Source organism: Sitophilus oryzae, unplaced genomic scaffold (genome assembly GCF_002938485.1).
Source record: "Sitophilus oryzae breed Bouriz unplaced genomic scaffold, Soryzae_2.0 scaffold_465_pilon_pilon, whole genome shotgun sequence".
Classification (NCBI taxonomy): Eukaryota; Metazoa; Arthropoda; class Insecta; order Coleoptera; family Curculionidae; genus Sitophilus; species Sitophilus oryzae.
Genome location: NW_022147046.1, coordinates 2,063,434 through 2,088,379, shown reverse-complemented (window position 1 = coordinate 2,088,379; position 24,946 = coordinate 2,063,434). Strand labels below are relative to the sequence as shown.

The following is a 24,946-nucleotide window of genomic DNA, read 5'->3' as shown; positions in this document are numbered from 1 at the left end:
TTGTACATTATTGAAGTACTTGTAAACACAAGAGCTAAAACTGTAGTGTTGAGCGGAAAAAATAAAAAAGGCAAATAAAACTACAAGTAAATCTTAAAGTAAAAATAAAATTTTATTTAAATAGACAAAAATACGAATCATGAAATACAAAATAACGATCTAAAACTATATATAGATTGTGTATATATAATAATCAATAGTGTTTTATAAAGAAATAAATAATTAAAATAATACAAAAAATATTTAGATGAGGGTGGCATTTTGTTCTAAAATAGCGTTCGGACTTCACTAGCCAAGGAATTAATTTTCTTATTATTTGTCTTACATATGTAATGAATAATGATGCCCAAAAACAGACAATGTTTGAAATAAATTTATTAATAAATAAACAAATCTACAATAAATAAATAAAAAGTTAAGATAAAGGAATAAATAATTTTCTTTTTAACTTGTGGAAAAATTGTCTTTTTTGGACATCTTGTATAACTTTCACTCTCTCACTCTTGTTCGGCAAACTAGAAAAATGGACGAAACCTGTTCCAAGTTCATTTTTAATTATATTTTGTTTAATGCTCTGTTTATGATGAACTCTATATATACTACATCTATAAATAATCACTTACTGAATCTATATAGTATGGATTTCAGTCAACAAGCATTTTTATATTACTTTGCCTATTAATGGGGTAATTCTAGGCTAAAGACCCAATAGAAAATTGATTCGATTTCTTTTAGGTTATGTCCCACGTGGGCTAAAAATGGGCGCCAATTTTTTAGCATTTAACTTACATTTACAGTACTTATTAATAATTGCATATTCCTTATGATTTTATTTAATTTTGGTTTAATTTAGCTAAAATGACAAACAAAACGGTTGCTCTAAAAAACAGAGCAGATTTATCCAAATACTTTAAAACAAGTACTCGATTACAAACCTCAATACACGTGTAATATACAGGGTGATTCACGGCCATGGCACGTTAGACGTTTATGGAGAAACGGTGATAAGATTTTTTTGAAAATTAGAGTTTTTGCATAAAGGCACCTGCTCCATCTGTCTAAATTATTTTCAGCATTACAGTGCTTCATACTAAAAGTGTTCTTTGTTATTTTAAATAAAACCCCCGGTATATTATTATATTTTTCGAAACTACTCCCATGTCTCATAATTTTTTTATTATACTAACCTATACCAATCTCTAATAGTTTTCGAGATAACAAATAAAACATCTGTAAAATTGACAAAAACATGATCTTCAATAAGCATTGGTTAAATCATAAATTCGGCATATTAAAAGCTAAAATTTGGTTTATAGGTTAAGGAAAGTCGACATATTCAATTAGTCTAAATCAACTGATTGGATATCAAACAGGGCGGCCAGAAAAAATAATTATTTCCGTTTGTCATAAAACCGTTCAAATTATTGTTATTCTAAATTCAATCCTATGTATATTATTTAAAAAATCCAAACCTAAATAAAATTGCTTTCAACGATATACCATGTTCCTATACCTAAACCTTCTGGTTTCTTCAGTAAAGCCATTTAAAAGATAATAATTCTAGTATAATTGTTTTGTTTAAAGAAAATCGTTACCATGATAAATATTCAAACTTTATAAGTATCAATTAGAGTTTACCTACTAAATTTCTAAAATTGTCATTGTAACGAAATTCTTGAAATGAAACTAAAAATTTTTAAATAGCTCTACTTAATAAACAGGAATGTTTAGGTAGGAATATGATATCTAGTTGAAAATCAATTTTATTAGTCTCTTGATTTTTTAAATAATATACATAGGGTTGAATATAAAATACCAAAGATTTGAGCAATTTTATAACAAACGTAAATAAATATTTTTGCTCTCCCTGTATAATATCCAATCGGTTTATTTAGACAGATATAATATATCGACTTTCGTTAAATTATAACCCAAATTTCAACTTTAAAAATGTTTAATTCATGATTTTACCAATGCTTATTGACAATCATGTTTTTGTCAATTTTATACATGTTTTATTTTTTATCTAAAAAACTATTAGAGATAATATATGAGATATATTAGAGATGATAGATTATGAGATATGAAAATAGTTTCCAAAAATGTAATAATATACTTGGTGTTCCATTTAAAATAAGAAAGATGCTATTACTTTTAGTATGAAGCGGCAACACTGTAATGCTGAAAATATTTTAGAAAGATGGACTAGATGCCTTTATGTAAAAATCACCTGTTCTCCATACACGTCTAACGTGCCATCGCCGTGAATCACCCTATATAAATAATTAAATATTTTTGGTCTTTCTTTAAAAAAAAATATTAGAAAACAATTGAGCACGGACTGTAAAACCTACTTAAATCATGTTACACAGTAAAATAATCGGGAATCTACGTTCTACATCACATTTGCACAAGAATCAATTAAAACTAACCCAACAAATAACGAAAAATTATTTACTAGTAGCCGCCACTGACTTAACATTATAACTCAGTATGTTCCTAAATAATCCTACGCCACGCCTACACTGGCAGAAACTTTAACCACGCCCCTTATCCATTAAACAGGCGTACAGGTGGGCGAGGCTTGTCGCTAGGGCGTGGCGGGAAGGGCGTATGCTATTCCCAGAGCTCCGGTTGGCAAAATAAGGCGGGGCCAACGCTATTCGACCGGTGCTAGAGTGTCTTTGAGTCGTTTCATCATATGACCGCCTATATCACGCACTTCCGGCCACTGCTTTAGGGTGAACACTATGGCTATGACGAAAACAACGGTGGTAATTATTCTTACTCTGAAAAAAAAGTATAATGTAATGTATTTAGAATAGTATTAACTGATTTCATATATTTCACACATTTTAGATATTTAGAAACACCAAAGAAACTTCAATACAAACTACTGTCAATGTATTCAAGTCCAAAAAAACACTGGATTAGATATTTTAAAGACTGGTTTGTCAGGAGATAAAAAATAAATTAGAGATTTTTGTTCTTAAAAAAACTAACTTAGTTTAAGTGTATATGTTACAGTACGTATATGTTGAAGTGTACTTGTGAAACACTGATGAAGTATGTACTTGTGATGTGTGTGTGCGAAAGGTAGCCGACGCTCTGTATAGAGTATGGCACTGTAAGAAGAAGCTATGTTACAGTAAAAGCCAGAGAAATTATATAGTGAATGTTAACAATTTTACTGGTAATTGACGCTTATATTTACTGATTTGATAACACTACGCCAGTAAAAGTTCAACAAATAATTTTGAAACAAAATTTTACTAGTGAAAGTTAGCATTCACTGGATCTTACTACACTGCAACTTGCTAGTGAACGCTAGCAAATTCGCCTTGCTTTTAGACTTTTTGACTACATTCTATGGGGGATCCACTATCTCCAGTACTGTTTAGTGTAGTATTAGAAAAAGTTATAAAAAGATGCGGGAATCAACAGAGAGGGCCTTCTGTATACAAAAAGACACCAATGCTTAGCCTTTGAAGATGATTTAGTTATCTTAGCAAGAGATCGAAAAGAGCTGATATCGGTGACCAAAAGACTAGAAGATCAAGAGCTAAGAACTAAGTTTATGGAGTGGTCAGATAAGGATTTTGACAATGGTAGATGTCTACAAATAGATTCTGAGAGAGGGAAACGATACAAGTTTGAGGAAGTAGATACATTCATATACCTAGGAACCGTATTTCTACAAAAAACACAGGAAATTGTGGCAAGGATAATGACAGGAAATAGATGTATTAGCGCACTAAAGAAAATTATTAAGAGTAAGAACCTCTAGTTTAAAAAGGTTTTAAGTTTACAAATAAGAATGTACCAAACAGTGAACCAATAGTGCTGTATGCATGTGAAACGTGGACGTTCAATGCAACGGAATGTTCGAGGCTCGAGATTTGGGAAACAAAAATACTCCGAAAGATTTTTGATAGAAGATACACAACATATGGACCAGAAGAACAAACGAAGAATTAAAGCAACTATATCGGGCACCAAATTTAACGGGAGTAGCAAGAGCACAAAGACTGAGGTGGCTGGGATACATTGAAAGAATGGCTGAAGCAAGAGTTCCCAGTATGATAATGAAACGTGAAATAGGTGAAAAGGGAAGGAGAGGTAGACAGAGAACCAGATGGAAAAAGGATGTTGAAGAGGACTTGAGAAGGATAAGAGTGGGTTCTAAAAGGCGATAGACAGAAACAAATGGAGAAAGATGACCAATCACGCCATGGGCTTTTTAGGCTTTTAGAGCTATTATATATGTATAGACTACATTCTAGCAGTAGTAGCTATCGATTTTTTTTCAGATTTTCAAAGTAAAACAACTCAGTTATTTTGGACTTATTAGAAAAACGGTAAAGAGAAAAGATGTTTCTTTTATCGAGATCTACCAGCCCTGAAAATATTTGCACTTATTTATGACTCATCCTGTAGAATTACTTTTACTGACAACTTTTAGTAAATTGTTACTGTCACTATCAACTACTCATAGTTACTATAAAAAGTGAAAAATCTCTTTAAAATACGAAATTCAGTGGTCCGATACTGGTAATTATTAACATTCCCTTGCGATTGTTAAGATTTACTGGGTTTCTAACATTCACTGTAACATATACAATATCTATTTGCGAAACTAAGATTTTATCAATTTATCTTACACTTACTTTAAAAAATAATTCTAATATCCATATAATGACATAAACATTTAAAGAAAAATGTTTTGAATATAGTCAATATGGTGTTAAAAGTCTTTCTCTCAATTTCTTTAAATTATTTAAATTAATCTAAAAGTACCAAAGCAACCAAACATAAAATAACAAAAATCGACGTCAGTCTAAGTTTATTTTACTTCATCCCAATTAAAAAAAGACAACTCTAACAAAATGCAACAACTCCCAAGATGCCACGCAGTTATGTATCGCAAAATACAAAATAAAATCAAAAATCTGTTTACCTACTCGAACTAGCTAACTTTTCGAGAGCCCCCTGCTAAATATGGAAGGCCATTTTAAGTTCACAGGGTTGCCAAACTGCTGCTTTCCCTCCGTTATTTCTGTCACCGTAACCGTGCCGCGACTATGGCTAAATAAAAATAATAAATCATAAACTCAAAGTGAAAACAAGTAATAGTATAACCACGTGTAGTTGACGCTGTGGCCTAAAAATTGTCGCATAAACGTAGACTGACCAAATAAAATCAAAAAACAAGTAACTAGACTCACCTGGTACGCAAAAAGGGCATAATAATACCGGCACACGTTGCCACTAGCAACAAAACAACTTGCAATACTGTCAAAAGGACGTTGATCAGTTTCACAACTAAAGCGCGCGCATTTGAATTGTCCAAACCCTCCAACATGACGTACTGTTGCTGTTGTAAGGCTTGGTGTTCCATTTTTTGAATCTGAAAATCAATAACTTATAACTACCTAGGTGGATAAAGCTTTATTTATAAATAAACAACAAATGAACCTAATGTATACCTTTAAAAAGTATTATAATTGATTTGTTTTAGGGTAGATCAGTTCCAATTGTTTTTAAACTTAAGAAGAAAAGTGCTAATTTGTACAATTGAAGTAGTGAAATTGCTAGTAGAAATAGTTAGTAGCAGCAGTAAATCTGAAAATTTACCTTTGTCTGGCACTGTTCAAGCATTTCGTGAATATCCCTTAACCTTTCTTCACTTTGATACTGAACCTTTTCCTCCATATCCGCCATGGCCTGCTTTAAATTTTCTACCTCGTTTTGATGTAATTCTGTCAGGTCATTGATCTGTTCTTCAAGCCTTTCAGCCTTAAATCTCTCATCCTATATTATAAAAGATAAATATAAATTACTAGCGTGTACCAGCGACTTCGTTCGCGTCGAATTAATCATTTGTAATGGTGATGATAAAGCAAAGCAACAATTTCCGTTAACATACAAACAGGATAAAATTTTCTCACATTTATGTCAGCATGAGAAAAAACAATATGGTGACATTATTACATATATAACTTGGTAATATTTGAGGGGTAGTTTCATCTCGTTGGAATTTGACTTTCGAAAAATCCGTTTGCCAAAAATAAGCTTAGGTTAAGAAATTACCCAACTTTTTGGAACACCCTGTATGATTTTTTAAAAAGTTTCAAAATATGTAAAAAACCCAAATAAATTATGCTTGTCCAAGCCTTTTCCCGAAAGACTAACCGTTTTTTAAATATCAAATATTGTAATATTTGAGGGGCGTTTTCACCCTCTTGGAATTTGAGATTCGAGAAACCCCTCCTTATAGAACCTCTACACCCCACAGTCAATCCGTTTGCCAAAAATCAGCTTTAAACGTCAAGCAGTTTAAGCAGAATCGTGATTACTCAATGGTCATATTTTATGAAACACCCTGTATGTATAAAATCTTAAAATATGTAAAACAACAAAATAAAATATACGTGTTTAACAGTTTTTCCGAAAAACTCGCTGGTTTTTATATAAAAAATATTTTAATATTTGAGGGATAGTTTCACTCCCTTAGAATTCGAGTTTCGAAAAATCCCTTCTTATCGAACCTCTACACCCTAGAACCAACCTGTATGCCAAAATTGAGCTTCTTACGTTGAGTGGCTTGAGCAGGATCGTGATTAATCAGTATGTCAGTCATTTAAGGATTTTATATATTAGTACAGATTATACATTGAATAGAAGCCTTAATCCACTCACTTGCAATGCACTGTGAAGATACTGAACTTCGGCCTGAAGCAACTTCGCACTCTCCGCATTCTCTTTCAAGGGATCGATTTGATCTTGTAAAATCTTAAGTTTCTTGTTCAGCTCAATAAAATAATCCTGTTGGCTTAACTCTTGGGCATGTTCATACCTAATAAAAATACATTTTACTTGAATACGAATCAAACACATCATTTTTCTCTCAACTAACCTTCCTATACTATCACTAGTTACACTACTTTCACACTCGGAACCATCGTCGCTAGGAAACCTTTTCTGTACCGCCCCTCCGCCTTGCATGCTGCTCTGCGACGCGGTCATGGGTAATGTAGCGCTGCCGTGTTTGGTCGCGCCCTTGTGGTTGGCCCCGCCTCCCTCGCCTGGTCCTCCCTCGTGACCGGGTCCTGCGCAACTGCCTTCCGAACCGGTGGTCTGGTTAATCGACTGGGCGGGCCCTACGTACCAAGCTGCCAATGAGAGAAGAGAGGGTAGGGCGTGCGGTTAGATTAAGGCGTGCGATATTAAACTGGGTTATTTTACTGGTTACAATAGGTTATGGGGGGCGTGAGTTGTAATTTTTTTAGGCAAAAAAGCGTATATTTACATAAGTATTGGTATTAACGGCAACCAAATTAAAAGAAAATGTTTCAAAACGTAAATGTTTGCGATTGTTATGTTTAATACTGTCAGGGATGGATTTTATAATCGAAAATGGACAAATATATAGTTTTTAAATTATTATATACTTTTATTTGGTAGAAAATTTTAATAGCTGATAGACATTGCTAATTAGAAGTAGGTAATTAATGAAGAAGTTCTTTTTCGTACAAATTAAACTATTATAAGTAAGATGTTGAAAATTTAAATGCAAAATTAAATAAGAAATTGTGATAAGCGATAACAATATAATTAGGGAATTTATAGGTTTGCGTAGTGATGAGCAAATGCAAGACCAAGCAGTTAATAAGTAGTCTTGGTTCTGTAGCTCCAGCATTGGTCTTGGTCTTGCTGCAAGACTCGTGCATTTTCTTAATAGATTCGCACTAGATACACTTTCTAAAAAATAAAAAAATCTTTAAATAAATAGTATTTTTAGTAATTTAGTGCAAATAAAACTTTAAAGAAAGAAATTATTAGACGTATTGTCTGATATTTTATACGGAATCAGCATTTCTTTCTTTAAAATTTTATGCAATAGTTGGGATAACACGATTTGTAATAAATTTGAACGATAACTATGAACAAATATATAATTTCTTATATAACAGAAACGGGAAAAAAATTGCAAGACCGCAAGAGTGGTCTTGTGGAAGTCTTGCACTGGTTGGTCTTGGTCCTGCTAATCCAACGCTAGCCTTAATTTTGCAGACCAAGGCCAAGACCGATCTTGCTCATCACTAGTTTTGCGTTTAAAGTGTTTAAAATCTGTGGAAATTTTAAAAATGTATATGTTACAATCCATCACCTATGAATTAGTGCACTAAGTAATTAAAATAATTGCAAAAACACTTTATATACACAACCAAACTTCTATGGAATCCCTCTTTATTTGCGACTAAACTTTTTGCAAGGAAAAAAATTGGTATACAACTTTACGACAAGACTTTGGTTGTAAATAAACATGATAATATAAAAAAAAATAAACGATTGCTGCAATTTATTTTCTTGTGAATTTTGTGTTCAGTAGTAAAATCACGATTGGTCCGGTAATTTTCATTCAATCCAAAAAAATTAAAAATGTCAAAAACATATGCAAGATATTTGGAACTAGGAACTCTCAAGAATAGGCCCAAACAACGTCTTCAAAGAGTTGACGACAAGACTGAACAACAAGACCGCTTTGTGTGCCAAATTCCTAGAAGAAATTCCAATGTTTCTCATCCAGAGTAAACATTCGGATGGACAACTTCTGACATCTACAGGTGTGAACGTTTCAGTTGAAACCATAAGAAAAAGGCTTCGTGCTCGAGGGTTGTATACAGTAGGAGAGAGTTACGGGTCCAACAGTTATCTCGGCAAAATAAAATTGACCGGCTAAATTGGTGCCTTCAACATCAAAACTGGACAATTGAGAATTGGCGAACTGTTCCTTTTTCCGGATGAGACCAGAATGGGCCTAAGATCAGATGACCATCGAATTCGGGTTCTCAGGGCTCTAGGAAGACGAACGAGACTGCAGGCTTCCAAATCTGTACCAAGATATAAAGGAGGAACTGTACAGTCTGACAAACGGATCTGAAACAACGGGGCAACGGTGAGGGGATCGCAATTTTCTAAAATCATGACCGATTTCATTCATAAAATATCCACGCGCGTGCGGTGTTTCATAAAAATATATCAGGAATTTTTATAATATTTTCCAGTAAAGTTTATAATATTATTTTACTTTAAATGTACCTACATTTTGTTTAGTCATTTGCCAAATATAGTAATATTTGTTAAAACGCGTGTACTAATTACAATAAACACAAATCAAGTTAAAGATATAAAACACAATACAATAACCCCGACACTGGATTTTTCAATAGTAGTGACTGTTCCTAAAGGTGTCATAGTTTTGGACTGGCCTGTACGTTCACCAGATCTAAACCCTATCGACCACTTGTGGGACCAGCTCAAAAGAAGGATTAGAGCTCGTCGAAATAATACAGAAAATCTCGCATAGCTTATTGATGCAGCATTAGCGGAATGGGAAAACATACCCCAAAAGACAACGTTGATAATTTAATAAGAAGCATGCCAGCGCGGATAGCAGCTAGTATAAGGGCTAGAGATGGCAACACGGATTGTTAAAATTATCAATTTTCTTTTTGTTTTTGCTTTTCTTTATTGCTGGATGGATTATTTCTCATTAAAAGTCTTTAGTAAGGACTGAGTTTTATTCATAAACTTCATAAACACAAAAGTTCATACGATTTAAAAATAATGAAAAATAATAGATGATTCCATACAAGTTTGGTTGCGTGTATACAATCAACCACCTACACTGGTACAAAAAGTCCATATTTATTCCATTCCATAAAATTTAAAACATAAATGATTTACAATATACTATGCTTAATAAAATTATTGGTCTTTACTCTTTTGCGCTATTACTGTAACCGCATAAATGTATAACTTATTCAATTTAAACATATATTTATTATACAGAGTGATTTTTAAATAAATGCATGTATTTTAAGGGGTGGAAGACCTGGACAAAAGAAATATTTTCCATTTACCATTTTAAAAATAAATTCAGATATTTAAGTCTCAATTTAAAAGTATAAAGCTTATATTTAGAGGTAGGCCTTCAGCTTGAAAATATCTGTATGTAAAAAAATATGCGCAGTGCGTTTTTCTAAAATGATTAATAATACCACCGATAAATTATATTAATTTTCGTTATTGTGTAGAAAATGTAAATGACCAGAAATTTCAGAAAAATGAACATCTGCCACTAAAAAGTTTTTTTCTAGTAAAATGTCAAAAATGTAGAATTTGCATCATGGACTTGTTCCTGCTACGGGCTACCGGTACTAATAAAATGAGTAAGTAAAATACTTGCATTTATTTAAAAATGAGACACCCTGTGTAAACACTATAAAGCCTATTCTTGTAAATATTGGTGGTAAATGATGGAAATGTTTCATTTTTTTTAGATTTTAAGTATGTACTTACGGTGTTAATTACTTTAACAATTATATTCCAAAAATAATATGAAATTAATGGTCGTCTAAATATTCTCCATGCACAGTATTTACATACATATGACTTAGAAATAACGAAGCAAAATTTGCTAAATTAGTGAGTACATAATTAAAAGAATATGAAAAATAAATAAACTAGAAAAAAATTATCACCAACTAAACAAAAGCTATTCACAATTAAAAATAGACCCAAGTTATAGAAATACTTTGTTACATATAAACGCACCCAAGCAACACCGTTCAAGAGTATATACGTTTAATAAACGTACTATCCGTATAAATGTCGTATATTTTTTAAAGGTATAAATAATATACGTATTTCATACTACTTTTTTATATGCAACGTATAATATACGCATATTAAAGGGCTTTATTTTCCGTTAATCTTAGTATATACGTTTATTATACTGAACATTATTATACTACTTTTTAACGTATATTCGAAACATATATTTTACGTGTATAATATTTCGATTTTGGCACCCAGTCAGTTATAGTGTGACCAACCGATCTGTAGCTACGGGGTATCGGCAGGGGAACGCAGTTGTAAACAAAACACGCCCAATTTCATTCATAAAATAGGCATGGGCGTACGGTGTTTTATGAAAATAATGTGTATTATAAATATAATATTCAGATTAATAATTTTTTCAAAAAACTTTATGCTGTTTGAATCGTTACTGTTGAGTTAGCAGATAAACACTAAAAGCTTTTATTAAAGCTCCCTTAAATATTTTGAATCATTTTATTATTATGTGTTGTTAATATAATAGAAGAAATAATTACAGCTGGGGGTTGGAACCTTTGGTCTTACACAGCAAAATAAAACACTAAATCAGTACAATAAACCAAAACACTTTTAATTTTACACTGGACGCACGTGTCGTTAACCATGTCTGCCATCAGCAGATGATCAAGACTGAGTCTTGAGGTATATTTATTTATATATCTATACTAACTATATTTTTTTCTATAATACATAATTTTAGATATAATTATTTCCAGCAAAAAAAAATCTTGAAAATAGTTAACTTTGGAAGCGCAAACAAAACATAATTTTACTCACCAGTAGATCCAATATTGCCTATTACACCAGATATAGTATCGCTCCGCCAGCACTTTTTAAAGGTTAGGTCATTGTCTACCCATATGTTTCATCCAAATAGATAATACTTGGCTATATTTTCGAATTTCGCGTATATATTTATATCTCTCTCTGCAATTTAATGGACCGCTCCATTAATATTTATCTGTTATTTTGACATTTACGCCAAAAAAATTCATTTGATTTTAATAACCCCCTAAGCGTTTCCCTGCCAAAGGAAAATTCGATTCTTCCTGCAATTTTTGCAAAAGCTTTCTAATTGTGGGGACAAGCTTGAATTCGATATAAAATCTATTTATCAAATTCCTGACTACTTGGAAAAAGTCGTCGAGCGTTTCAACAGCAGTCTCACGTGGTCGTTTCTTTCCAGGGCTGGATATCATTTTATCGGGGTTAGTTTCCAGCCTTTTTTTATCTTCTGTGTGATTTTTTTTATAGCCGATACGCTAACTCCGGTATAAAGAAATATCCGCTCAAGTTTACGTTTAAACGGCAACTTAAGCGAACTCTCTGTAGCTTCTTCGTCGCAAACTCTATTATGAACTCAAGGAAATAAACCAAATGAGATTTCATCCACGTTTATTTATATTTATTTTAGTTTAGCTAAAATATTTAGGTAAAATGTGTGCTTTTCATTTTAGCCAATATTTATTTTTAATATTCTAATTATATTATTATAATTCTACTTACCTATATAAATTAGCTATTATTTCTCTTTTCTGGCTATGTAGCGTCTTACCCTTAACAAATTTATTCATTTTAAAACACAAATATACGATCAAACTTGATATTAATAATTAAAAACTACGAACGAAAAACATTATAACAAGATAACAAAACAATAAAACACAACTTAACTATCAAATATACGAAAAATATAGGAATAAAGTTTAGGATAACCGGTATAAAATAATGATATAAAGTAATAATGATCAAAAGAATGACACCGCCACTGGATATTTCAATAGTATTCAATATTCCTACTCTTTTCAGAAGAGACCGTGAAGTTGGGGATAAAGCAAGCGAATAGGAAAGGCGTAAAAGCCACGGCAACCGCGTGGTAACAAATCCTGTGACGTACTCTCGCCAATCATGTTCGATGAATAGGCGGCCATGCGCGGCGATGCCGGTTTGCCAATGATATCGTTGAAAAATCTTCAACTTTCATAATAAGCAGATTATACAGAATGAAAGAGAAATAAGTTATTAAATAAAACATATCGAACAATATGAACTACGTTAAAATTCCTTAGTAATATACGTAAGAATATATGCTAAACACATTATATAATATAATAAAAATATATTAAATTTATAGTTCACGTCTGGCAATTTTGCAATTTTATAGATAAACGTGGCAATATCGATTTTTTTTGTCGCATTCCTTCCGTAGCTTCAGATCCGCTGGTCAAACTGTATATTCGTAATTTTTGAAAAGTTCAGACACAAAGGGCATAGTAAGTCATTATCAAACTGTTTTTTGTGATTTTTTGATAAATTTGAACTCCAATATAAAAATATTGAAAAGAACTGAATGTCAAAAACGTATATAACCAGTATCAATAAAATGTATAGAAATGGTATATAGACTACATATACGAAATGTTTATTCGACACTATAAAATCTAGTCACGTGATTAGATCTACCAATCATATTGTTAGACTTTTTACAGCAGATGGAATCTAAATGGAATATGGTATACGGATATGAAGCCCATACTCGACACTACAAAATCTTGTCACATGATCAAATCTACCCAATCACGTTGCGTCTTCTATGAAACATCTAGGCTCAGAGTAAGGGTAATCAAGGGTAAAGACGCCTTTGTGTCCACACATTGTTTGTTTGATATCAATATAAGGTGCGTTATTTAATATAATACTTTTCCTAAAGACATAAATATGGTATATCCAGCTACTCCTTTTACACAATATATAGTTCAATTGCAGAAGAAAGAGAACGTACACTTAGGCTTTGTTACTTACGTATTACGTGTTGTAGCGTTTTGAGGATTTTTTTTTCGTAATTTTTTCCTTTGGAAACGGAATTGAGAGTAAGTTTTAAATTTATCAAATATAAGCTTTTACTTAACTTCGCATGTATGTATTTATGTAAATTTTTATATGCATGAATATGTTTGTGTTCAATTACAAGTTTTTGCAGTGCTGAGCATAGGTTTTGTAAACGTATACTGTATACCGCTTACATACCCCTGTTGCAAAGTAAAAAAACAATTCGCGAAAACGCTTTTTTATTACTTTTAGCTTTTAGTACATGGATTAAATAAAAACTTGTTGTTAGAAAGTTCTTTATTACACCCTATCAGTAATTGTATAATATATTGCTTGCCCTTTCTCCATTTTTTAGAAGCTGTCAAACTTTCTTATTCTGGTAGACAACTGGATTGATTTAAACGATTTTGTAAAATAATATACTACTCGTATAACAGAGAAAAAATGTGAACGTATGTATATATTATTCTTTATATTTTATGTTTAGTTATATTTATGCATTGTCAGTTTTCTTATTTTAAGAATTATGATATGTTTTGTTTATTTTTATTTCAGTAATGTACGGTATATGTCTCCAATTTTTAAAATATTATTAGAAGATTTCCAATTAAGTTTTTTATACTTATTCATTCCAAACCATTAACAACAAAAAATGTATTAGGAAATTAAATTTAGTAATTTAACCACCAAGCATTATTGTTTTTATTTATAGGAAGAATTTTTTTGAAGTAGTAAAAACAAACTTTTTAATTTTAGGTTACTTAAAGGTTGCAATATTATGTTATATAAAGGGGTTATAGGGTATAATTTATGTCACCATTATGTAGCATTTCTTAAGTAACCTAAGGTTTGTTTTACTAGTTCAAAAATCCTTCATATTAATGAAAAACAATAATGCTAGGTGGTTATTGTAATTTCAACTAAATTTCATTTCCTGGATACGTATAAATTTGTGTGTAAAAATAACATTTAATAAACGGTTCTGTTTCAAGTATAAATTTATAAAGACAAATAGCATTTAATACACGTATTTAGTCTACGTGTAATCCTAGTATATCATAAATTGCTAATATACGTTTAGCAACTTGTATAATTTTGGTATATGTATATACGATTATAAAAGGAATATAAAAACCTTAAATATATACGTTGAAGTCGCGGACATTTTGCAGTTTATTATACGTTTCACATTCTTTGTCGTATACCTAGATAAGACGGACGGTATTAGATCAGTTTAAACGTATAATATACCATTGTGTGTTGCTTGGGCAGTAACATTGTTATATTGGTCCACTTTATAAACAATTATTGGAGAAAAAAAAGAAGCAGCCATTAACTAAACACCTAATCTTATTAATATATTTACAAATTACCTTCGTCTGCTATGTGTTAGAATCCACAATACAAATGTTGCATTAAAAAATGTCTTTGTTGGACTTTTGTTGCAATTTTGCGTGAAAACTAGATCGATTAAACACAAACAAAACTTACTTGAGAGTTGACTGATGTTGTCCGCACTGCCAAATTTGTTCTTGATCAAATGGGCGAACTCTCTAGGTTTGGACATGACTGACCCACTAAATCCAGTGATGCCGTCTCTAATATTACCACCAACATTTCTAGAATAAAATAAAAACAGTAAGTTATAAAAAAATATATAATTTCATTCAAAGTACTCACTTTAAACCTTGTCCCATATCTCTCAGTACCTCTCTAGGCGGCCTGTGACTTTGAATACCGTGTTTCTCCAACTCGTGAACCCTTTTTTGGTAGGAGTCTAGTTTCTTTTGTAACTGCGCGATAATCTGCGCACTCTTTTGATTCTTCTTTTCGAACACAGCTTTGATTCTTTGCACTTGTTGTTTGTCAGCGTTGGCGGCTAACTTTAAATACTCATTTACGTTATCTAAAAAATATAAGATATATTAAAGTATTAAAGTGTCAAAACTATTAAATAAAATCTCTTAAGTTCACGCTACCTTTATTGGTGAAATTTTTTATGTAATTTCATGGATGTAAGCGTACAGAGACCAGACAACAGTGTTTTGATATTAGATTATAATAATAATAATAGCTCCCGTACATAGCGATTAACGCCTTGAGAGTAAGGTACAGCTTGCCATACTAGAGCCGTTCGGTATACAAGGAAGGTAACGGGGCTTCATTACGCTTCAACCACCTATTATTACCTCAGGATTGTGAATCCCAAGTACTCATTCAAGGCTGAGTCGACCTAGGTACCCAAACTATTTTTCCTATAGAAGTTAAAATAATTTCTTGAGAAAATACACCCTCGTACATACTTTTTGTTTGCACTTCAACAAAACTCTCAAGTTTCTTATTCTACGAGCTACAGATGCCCGACGCACTATTATTGCCGGAGCCTGTATAATTAGTGATAATTTTTGACAAGTTTTATGTCAATTTTTAATAAATGACGTCTAGAGATTGACCTCGCCAAAATTATCATCGATTGTCATTCTCTAACCGCCTTTTTTTCTCGATCATACGGTACTTACATACCGTGCTGGCAACTGTTACTTTTGGGTGGGCATTTACATGTGTGGAAGTAAATTGCATAGGGATCTTATTAAGTCGGAGTGAGAGAAATGCGACCGACAGACGCGACGCGCGACGGTGTGCTGTTGCGGCGTTGCCTATACGCCTTTCCCTACCAAGTAAAGTAAAATCACGATCGCAAACCGCTTATTTTTAAAATACTTTTTTTTCAAGAGATAGCTAGATAAAATCATTAGACATGTTTCTGAGCATCTGAAATGGAATTATAAGGATATCGTTAAGGTGTCATTTTTTTATAACGAGAAAACGTCAGTAATCGCGATAATTTAAAAACTCAACTTTTTAACACATAACAAGCCATAACTCAAGAACCACTTTAGATATTGAAACTTTTTTTACTTTCAAGATCGGATATTTTACAGTATGTTTACATAAGAAAAATTCGATAAGGTTGTTTTTTCCATTCAAAAATTGTAAACAATCCATCCATTTACTTTTAGAGCATAGCAATTTTCAGAAATCGTGTAATTTTTTTATTGATAAAGATTTTCACATATTGTCTACAAAGAAAATACAGCCAGGAATATTAACAAAGTTCTTGAAAAAACTACAATCTATTATTTCTAATAGATCTCGAGATATCGATTTTGAATTTTTTTTTTTTTTTTTTTTTTTTTTTTTTTTTTTTTTTTTTTTTTTTTTTTTTTTTTTTTTTTTTTTTTTTTTTTTTTTTTTTTTTTTTTTTTTTTTTTTTTTTTTTTTTTTTTTTTTTTTTTTTTTTTTTTTTTTTTTTTTTTTTTTTTTTTTTTTTTTTTTTTTTTTTTTTTTTTTTTTTTTTTTTTTTTTTTTTTTTTTTTTTTTTTTTTTTTTTTTTTTTTTTTTTTTTTTTTTTTTTTTTTTTTTTTTTTTTTTTTTTTTTTTTTTTTTTTTTTTTTTTTTTTTTTTTTTTTTTTTTTTTTTTTTTTTTTTTTTTTTTTTTTTTTTTTTTTTTTTTTTTTTTTTTTTTTTTTTTTTTTTTTTTTTTTTTTTTTTTTTTTTTTTTTTTTTTTTTTTTTTTTTTTTTTTTTTTTTTTTTTTTTTTTTTTTTTTTTTTTTTTTTTTTTTTTTTTTTTTTTTTTTTTTTTTTTTTTTTTTTTTTTTTTTTTTTTTTTTTTTTTTTTTTTTTTTTTTTTTTTTTTTTTTTTTTTTTTTTTTTTTTTTTTTTTTTTTTTTTTTTTTTTTTTTTTTTTTTTTTTTTTTTTTTTTTTTTTTTTTTTTTTTTTTTTTTTTTTTTTTTTTTTTTTTTTTTTTTTTTTTTTTTTTTTTTTTTTTTTTTTTTTTTTTTTTTTTTTTTTTTTTTTTTTTTTTTTTTTTTTTTTTTTTTTTTTTTTTTTTTTTTTTTTTTTTTTTTTTTTTTTTTTTTTTTTTTGTTTTTTCCATTCAAAAATTGTAAACAATCCATCCATTTACTTTTAGAGCATAGCAATTTTCAGAAATCGTGTAATTTTTTTATTGATAAAGATTTTCACATATTGTCTACAAAGAAAATACAGCCAGGAATATTAACAAAGTTCTTGAAAAAACTACAATCTATTATTTCTAATAGATCTCGAGATATCGATTTTTGAATTCAGAGTTCTAATAGCGCGACCACTATCGAACACCCACTCAATTCCACTTATTTTTACCAAAAATGCAAGTGTTTCTAGCTTGCACTTAAAAAAATTCAAGCTGTAGGGAAAATTACGACTCGTTAGTAAATAAACAAATTAAGTATCACGAGACGTAATTAAATCGTGAAGCTGAACGCAAGACGTACACCTTTCCCTAGAACTTTAAGTACTGACAGAGGTATTGATTTGGTCGACCGGTCAACTGCGACAAATCTGCTATATCCCCTTCCACGTCTCTTAGCGATCTGCACAGTTTCTCGGTTTATTTCATACGTTTGGCAACGTGTTTACTGTCCTCTCTTTGTTCAGTACATTATAAACGCCATTGTACTCTTCTTACATACGGAAATCTCGACCCAAGACTAACCTTTGCCAGCCTTTAGTAACATTAATAACGACTAGTGATATGTAGAAAAGTCAAAACTTTGTTTAGATAATGTCAGTCCAAAATAGCTATTTGTCCAAAATAGTTGCGAAATGAATGTATATGAAGCCGAGTTGGACAAAGCGTCGAATGCTTAAAACCCTCTTTTCGCAACGAATTTCACACAAGATTTTTTATGAAAGCGGATAATTTGAGATTTTCATACTATTATTATTTACTTTTTAACATTTTTTAAAATGTTCTGGTAATAGGTTTCTAAGGCATCGTTTTTGTTTATGCATTGTTTAATAACAAAGTTCTGTCAGGTTCAAACGTCGCCGTATTTCCTACAAAGTTTTGTGAAAATATGAGTGATAATGACGTCCAAAATAGCTATTTGTCCAAAATAGTTGCGAAATGAATGTATATGAAGCCGAGTTGGACAAAGCGTCGAATGCTTAAAACCCTCTTTTCGCAACGAATTTCACACAAGATTTTTTATGAAAGCGGATAATTTGAGATTTTCATACTATTATTATTTACTTTTAAACATTTTTTAAAATGTTCTGGTAATAGGTTTCTAAGGCATCGTTTTTGTTTATGCATTGTTTAATAACAAAGTTCTGTCAGGTTCAAACGTCGCCGTATTTCCTACAAAGTTTTGTGAAAATATGAGTGATAATGACGAGTCTTTCGATATTCCACAAGCTGCTAAAACTGTGCTATCCACGTTAGTGCCCGAGAAGTCGAAAAACTTATACGAGACCACCTACAAAAACTTTGAAACCTGGGTCAAAGAAAAACATGTTGAGATTTCACAGAAAAAGTATTGCTATATAGCCTATTTCCTGAAGTTTTCCACTACCTTAATTTAAATAATTGTACCTTAAAGATTTATATTAAATAAATATTTTCATTGTTTCTAACGTTTCATTTTTTACTTTTAGGCACTAGTGTCTAAACAAGTGTCACTTTTAGATACTAGTGTCTAAAAAAATGTCATTTCGAATCTCAAATAAATATCAAAAACTGTCAATTTCGAAACGCTTTCACAAAAAGATATTTTAACACTATTTAAGAGACTATTAACTTTTTTTAACTTATAAATATTTACCGTCTCTTAATTTTTGTTCCGTCCTAATTAAATCTCGCACTCTGACAATTTTGTTGCCTAAATGTTCCAAAATGGTGTTCGTCTTGGAGTCCAAGGGGATACAATCGGCCTCATCATCCTTCGCTTCGCCACTGCCGTTCGAAATGTACGACGACGGATAAGTTTGCGACATCTCCAGATCCTGCAGCGACGCGTTCATTATATGCGCAATCGAATCGTCCATAGCCACGCCCTCGGGGGCGTGTCCGTGCTCGTGGGCGTGGTTTCGGGTCAGTTGGGTAGGACTTTTGTGACGTGATGGGCGTATGTGTGAGGCTCCGCCTTCCTGACTCTATTTGAATTACGTGTATTTAGTTAAAAGGATGTATTTAGAAGTAGAATCATTTTACCTTTGCACTGTCAGCTGACCCATGACTTAGTGTTTTGACGTGATGGGGATGGTAGCCTTTTTCTCTTTCTGCGCTGGGGGTGTGGTCAGCTTTATGACGGCATGGAGACGTGCTGCGACTGGACGTTTTGCTACTAGCTGCCGCTTGAGTAGCGGCAACTTGTAAGCTATCCATGGCTGCTAAGCTGCAATTTCAAAAACAAAAACAATTTAATAAAGAATTGTTTATAAAAATAGTTTTTATTATTAGGTATTAATATAAAACCTTAAAACATATTTTTTAAGATATTATGTATTAAAATATTTTCGTACTAACTTTGAAATGGTCTAGTTAATAAAAAAAACTGTGATGTATTAATAAATTAATATTATATTAAATATACAGGGTGGTCTGAACTGTATTCCGAAAACTTCGGCAGCATATCCTGCAGATAAAAATAAGTAAAAAAATCGTTAGACGTATGTTCTGAAATGCTTAGTTTCGGAAATACAGGGTGTAGAAATTTCATTTTTATATGGATTTTTTTCCAAATAATTCCTGAAGTAACGTTAATATTTGAATGAAAATTCGTGTCTGAGAGTTTTTTTTGACATGAGAAATTTGATTTTGATGTCAATATGACTCCTACTTGTAGAAGGTCCCACCTACATATTTTTTGACCGGTTTGAAGAGTAATAACTTTTCGTCCGTACCTGTATAAAACTACTGAGTAAAAAAATATACATTTGAGATATTTTTACGTAAAAAAGGTGTATTGGTAAAAATCGCTACGAGTAATGGTTCTCGGGATATTTGGAATCAAAATTATCAATACCTGTCATCATTGACATAAACATGTTGACTGAATAGTTATTAGACTGAAATCATAAATTTGAAATGTTTTTGTGTCAAAAGTTCAACAGAAACTGTTTTATAATTTTTTTTCGAAAAAAAATTATGATTAAAAAAAATAAAAGCTCCCAAATTTATCATTTCAGTCAAATAACTATCTACTCTACTATGTATTCACTATTTCCATCCTAAATATCTTGAAAACGGTTTCTCGTAATGAGCACGTTTTAGCAAGAGACAATTTTTATGTAAAAAATCATGAAAATGTACATTTTTCGAGACATTTTTTTCTCAGTAGCTTTGTACGGGTACGGACGAAAAATTATTACGCTTCAAAATAGTTAAAACACATATATAGGTGGCGCCCCCTACAAAGAGGAGTCATATTGACAAATCATAATCAAACTTCTCATGCCAAAAAACTCCCAGGCACCAATTTTTGTCCAAATATTGACGTTACTGCAGAAATTATTTGGAAAAAATTGAAATAAAAATTAAACTTTTACACCCTGTACCACCGAAATTAAGCTTTTTAGGATATACATTTATATGGACTTTTTTACTCATTTTTACTTGCAGAAGTTTCCGGAATACAGTTCGGACCACCCTGTATATTAAACATGTCTCCACTGAAGTGTTTGTTGATTTAGTTTATCTGGAATGATTTAATATAGTAAACTATTTCATATTAATCATAATTGGCAAAATACCAGATTAATATAAATATACCTCTATATATTATCTATGCTTATAGAAGCACTACAGCATATACGATTATATTAATCGTTTCGTAATATCACAAAAAATGGATTTTTCATTACGAAAAAAATTGCACTCTATTGAATTGATACGGTTTTTTAAGTGCATCAAGGTATTCAGATAAAATCAGATGTTTGTTAATCATTATAAGAAAATTATTTTTAAGTGGCTTGCTACGTTGCGCGTTTTATCAGGAATAGTATGCATATGAAAATAATAAAAGCATTGCAATTGCAAACCATTTTGTATACAACATTCTTATTAATAATACCTTTGCTTTTGTTTCAGAGAATAAAATGTTATGAGCCAGACGAGAATAGTTATTAAAAAAAGTAACTTAATTAGTGGAGGATATTGATGAGAAAATTGGAGAGTACCAATGTGGATTTAGGAAAGGAAGAAGTACCGTTAACCAAATATATATCCTTAGACAAAGTCGAATGAGGTGTTTAGAGTAGCGGCAAAGTTTCCATGGATGCGGGTGATGTGTCCCATCCCTTCACAATATTGTAATTCAGTAAATTTATTCAAATAATTAAATTCAATTTCAATTATTTAATGTCTGTATTGGTCGAGCTTTATAGATAACGCTAAAAAGACCTAAGCTAAACGTTAAAAATAAAAATATATCGACAGCGCGATGATGCGACTGTCCTCGTTACATCTTGAATGCCGCCGAACGCGAGCCGAGGTCAGCGAACTTTCCGGCTGCGATGACGTCTCATGTTCGCTTTTTTAGTGGATTGAAAGAGAGAGATGCGGTTTAAAAAGATCAAAAAAGATTGAACACATAACAGATCTCGTTCGCGATATAAAATAAAAAATATCGTCGCGCGTCGATGACCGATTCTGAGTGCGGCTGTAAAATAGAAATAATTTTGCAATCATCCTTCAGTTCTATGGTGTATTCAGAAAAATCAAAAACTATTAAAAGAATTCAGAAAAATTAAAATCTATGGACATTGAAAGTTCATTACTAGAGACTATGCGTTTTCCTTCATTTCAAGAAAATGCAATAAAAGTAAAAGTTTTCTGCTTGAACAGAATTAGCGGTTAGCAAGAAATTGACTTAAGATGATCAAATTCAGGGGCCAGAAAGTGAAATAGCAAAAGCCAAAGAATATACCTAGCTAGGCAAAAGCGGTTCCACCGTTTCCACGGAAATTTCAAATAAAATAGTTCCAGCCTCGGGCGCTAGGTGGTAGTGCAATTAATTTTTAGGTTAAGAAGTTGCTACTAGTTATTGCCAGATGGCGTTCAATCAGATTTTTTTTGTAGTTTCCATAGTTTCCTACGGCCATTGTCATACTATTGGCAAATTCTCAAAAAATATTGTCGTTGTCATAGCGCCAATCATAATATTATCAAAAATTATTATCAAAACGTTTTTCAAACTATAATTTGTTATATGTGTTTTTATTAGACCATTCCTTTTGTTTGTGGCCCTAAAAATATAATGTAAGTCTTTTATTTTTGCCATCATTTAAGTACCTATTTATATTTACTCCATTTACAAAACTTTGGGCGTATTACGTTGGTCTTGTTTTATTATAATAAACGATGTTTAAATATTTGACTTAAAAATAAAAACTTTAAATAATAAATAATATTTACACATGTTTGGCTTTAATTTTATTTAATAATTGTATAAATTATACTGTTAAATCTTATTTTTTACACATCACAAAGATACTTGTTATTAGTATTGTTGAATTCGTGTAAAAAATAAGATTTAATAATCAAATTTAATTATTTTAGAGTAAAATTCAATAAATTCTCTCATTTAAAAAGCCCGCGCTTTGATCCATTTAAAACAAGCCCTACTCAATAGATGGCACCACTTCTGTAGGACCATTTTTCAGTATGGCAGAGTCCATTCTTTTTCTTGCTAGGTATATTCTTTGATCAAATTGACATTTCAAGAGACAGCAGGTAAACCATTGCCTGGAAACTTATATGGTGAAATTTTGATAAAATAATTTAGTACTCACAAAAAACACGGTATGTCGTTAGTGGTAGGAAAAAAAAATTTTTAGAGGTTAATAGTTTATTTGGTTGCCTGTGATATGCATATACAGGGTGTTTCCTAATTAATCTAAAAAATAAAACATCGTTAGAAAACGGCTTAAGGCGGGTCTTAATAAGTATATTTATTTTTTTCTCGGCAACTGTAGATCAGAAAGGAAGTACTTTAGACCTAATGGTTATATAAAAATTGTTTTAAGAACACATGAGGAATCACACCACAATTTTTTAGACTAATTAGAAAACACCCTGTATATTGTCAACTTGACAATGATTGTTGATAAATCAAAAAATACCTTTTCTGTGAAAAAAGCCCGATTTTCGCAGAAAAAATTTTGGTTTTTATTGAATTTGGGCCTGCGTCTGCAAATACCGGTATGTTTTTTAATATTCTATCTATCTAAATATTAAATATCATAGTCAGAAATAGTTTTATTATTTATTAACTGTAAAAATGGTATACCTATAAGTTTTATCAAATATTGTGATTTACTTTCTACCTTGTAGTCAAAATTTATATTTAATAAACTGTAAAATATATATATATATATATATATATATATATATATATATATATATATATATATATATATATATATATATATATATATATATATATATATATATATATATATATATATATATATATATATATCTTATGCTTTATTAAAGTTACTCTGATATACTAATATAGCTGTGTAACTTTAAAACTAAATCCTTTGAAATCAAATATAAACATAAAAAATATTTACAGCAGAAAAGGCGAAGGCGCTGGGTTAAACGTAGTCTCTACTAAGAACACGGAGGGGCGCTTTGACCCAAAATTTTACTATTAAGTTTCATATCTATCTTAATAGAAGATTATTTTCTTTTATCTATGAGGTAAACGAAGTGAAAATAAACAAGAAAACAACGGAAAAAACTATAATCAGGGACAGATTAAGACAGGGGGAATCACTATCTCGAGAACTGTTTAGTGTAGTATTAGAAAAAACATAAGAGATACGAAAATTAACAGAGGGGACCTTTAGTAAACAAAAAGACACCAATGTCTAACCTTTGCAGACGATTTAGTTATCCTATAGCAAGACATCGAATAGACCTGATATCGGCGACCAAAAAACTTGAAGAAAAAGTAGGCTTGGCGTTTAATGAGAAGAAAACTAAGTTTATGGAGTGGTTAGAAAGGGATTTTGAGAAGAGAAGTCTGCAAATAAATTCTGAGAGAGACAAACGATACAAGTTTGAGGAAGTATATAGATACATTCACACATTCACATATCTAGGAACCGTATTTATAAAGAAACCAAATGTAACCCAGGAAATTACGTCAACAATAATGGCAGGAAATGAATGTGTAAACGCACTAAAAAGAATTATTAAGAGCAAGAACATCTCTAGAAGTTTTAGTTAGCCAGAATGTACCAAAGAATGATACGACCAATAGTACTATATGCATGTGAAACGTGGATGTTCAATGCAACGGATGATTCGAAGCTAGAGATTTGGAAAAGGACATCACTGATGAAAATTTTTGGAGGAAAGAAGATAGACAACATTTTTGGACCAAAAGAACAAACGAAGAAATAAAGCAACTATATCGTGCACCGAGTATAACGGGACTATCAAGAGCATAAAGACTGAGATGGCTAGGACATATTGAAAGAATGGCTGAAATAAGAGAGTCAAGAGATCATAAAATGATAATGAAACATGAACTAGCTGGAAAGAGAAGGGGCAGACCCAGAACAAGATGGAAAAGATGAAGAAAACTTGAGAA

General features: G+C 30.9%; 1 protein-coding gene across 6 annotated transcripts in view; it reads right to left on the bottom strand.

The window, feature by feature from the left end:
* Window positions 1-2,215: 2,215 nt before the first annotated feature.
* Window positions 2,216-24,946, bottom strand: part of LOC115885865 (transmembrane and coiled-coil domains protein 2) — a 69,385-nt gene continuing 46,654 nt past the window's right edge. For 2 of the 6 annotated variants that reach the window (XM_030904895.1, XM_030904896.1), the window contains exons 2-10: window positions 19,552-19,735; window positions 19,163-19,493; window positions 15,193-15,418; window positions 15,004-15,131; window positions 6,917-7,172; window positions 6,700-6,856; window positions 5,635-5,811; window positions 5,226-5,407; window positions 2,217-2,789 (exon numbers count right to left, since the gene is read on the bottom strand). In XM_030904895.1, coding sequence (XP_030760755.1) covers window positions 2,660-2,789; window positions 5,226-5,407; window positions 5,635-5,811; window positions 6,700-6,856; window positions 6,917-7,172; window positions 15,004-15,131; window positions 15,193-15,418; window positions 19,163-19,493; window positions 19,552-19,725 — 1,761 coding nt within the window. In that variant the 5' untranslated portion in view covers window positions 19,726-19,735 and the 3' untranslated portion in view covers window positions 2,217-2,659. Of the gene's footprint in view, window positions 2,790-4,957; window positions 5,086-5,225; window positions 5,408-5,634; window positions 5,812-6,699; window positions 6,857-6,916; window positions 7,173-15,003; window positions 15,132-15,192; window positions 15,419-19,162; window positions 19,494-19,551; window positions 19,736-24,946 lie in introns of all 6 variants that reach the window. The other 4 variants (XM_030904894.1, XM_030904893.1, XM_030904891.1 and 1 more) reach the window with 4 other exon arrangements.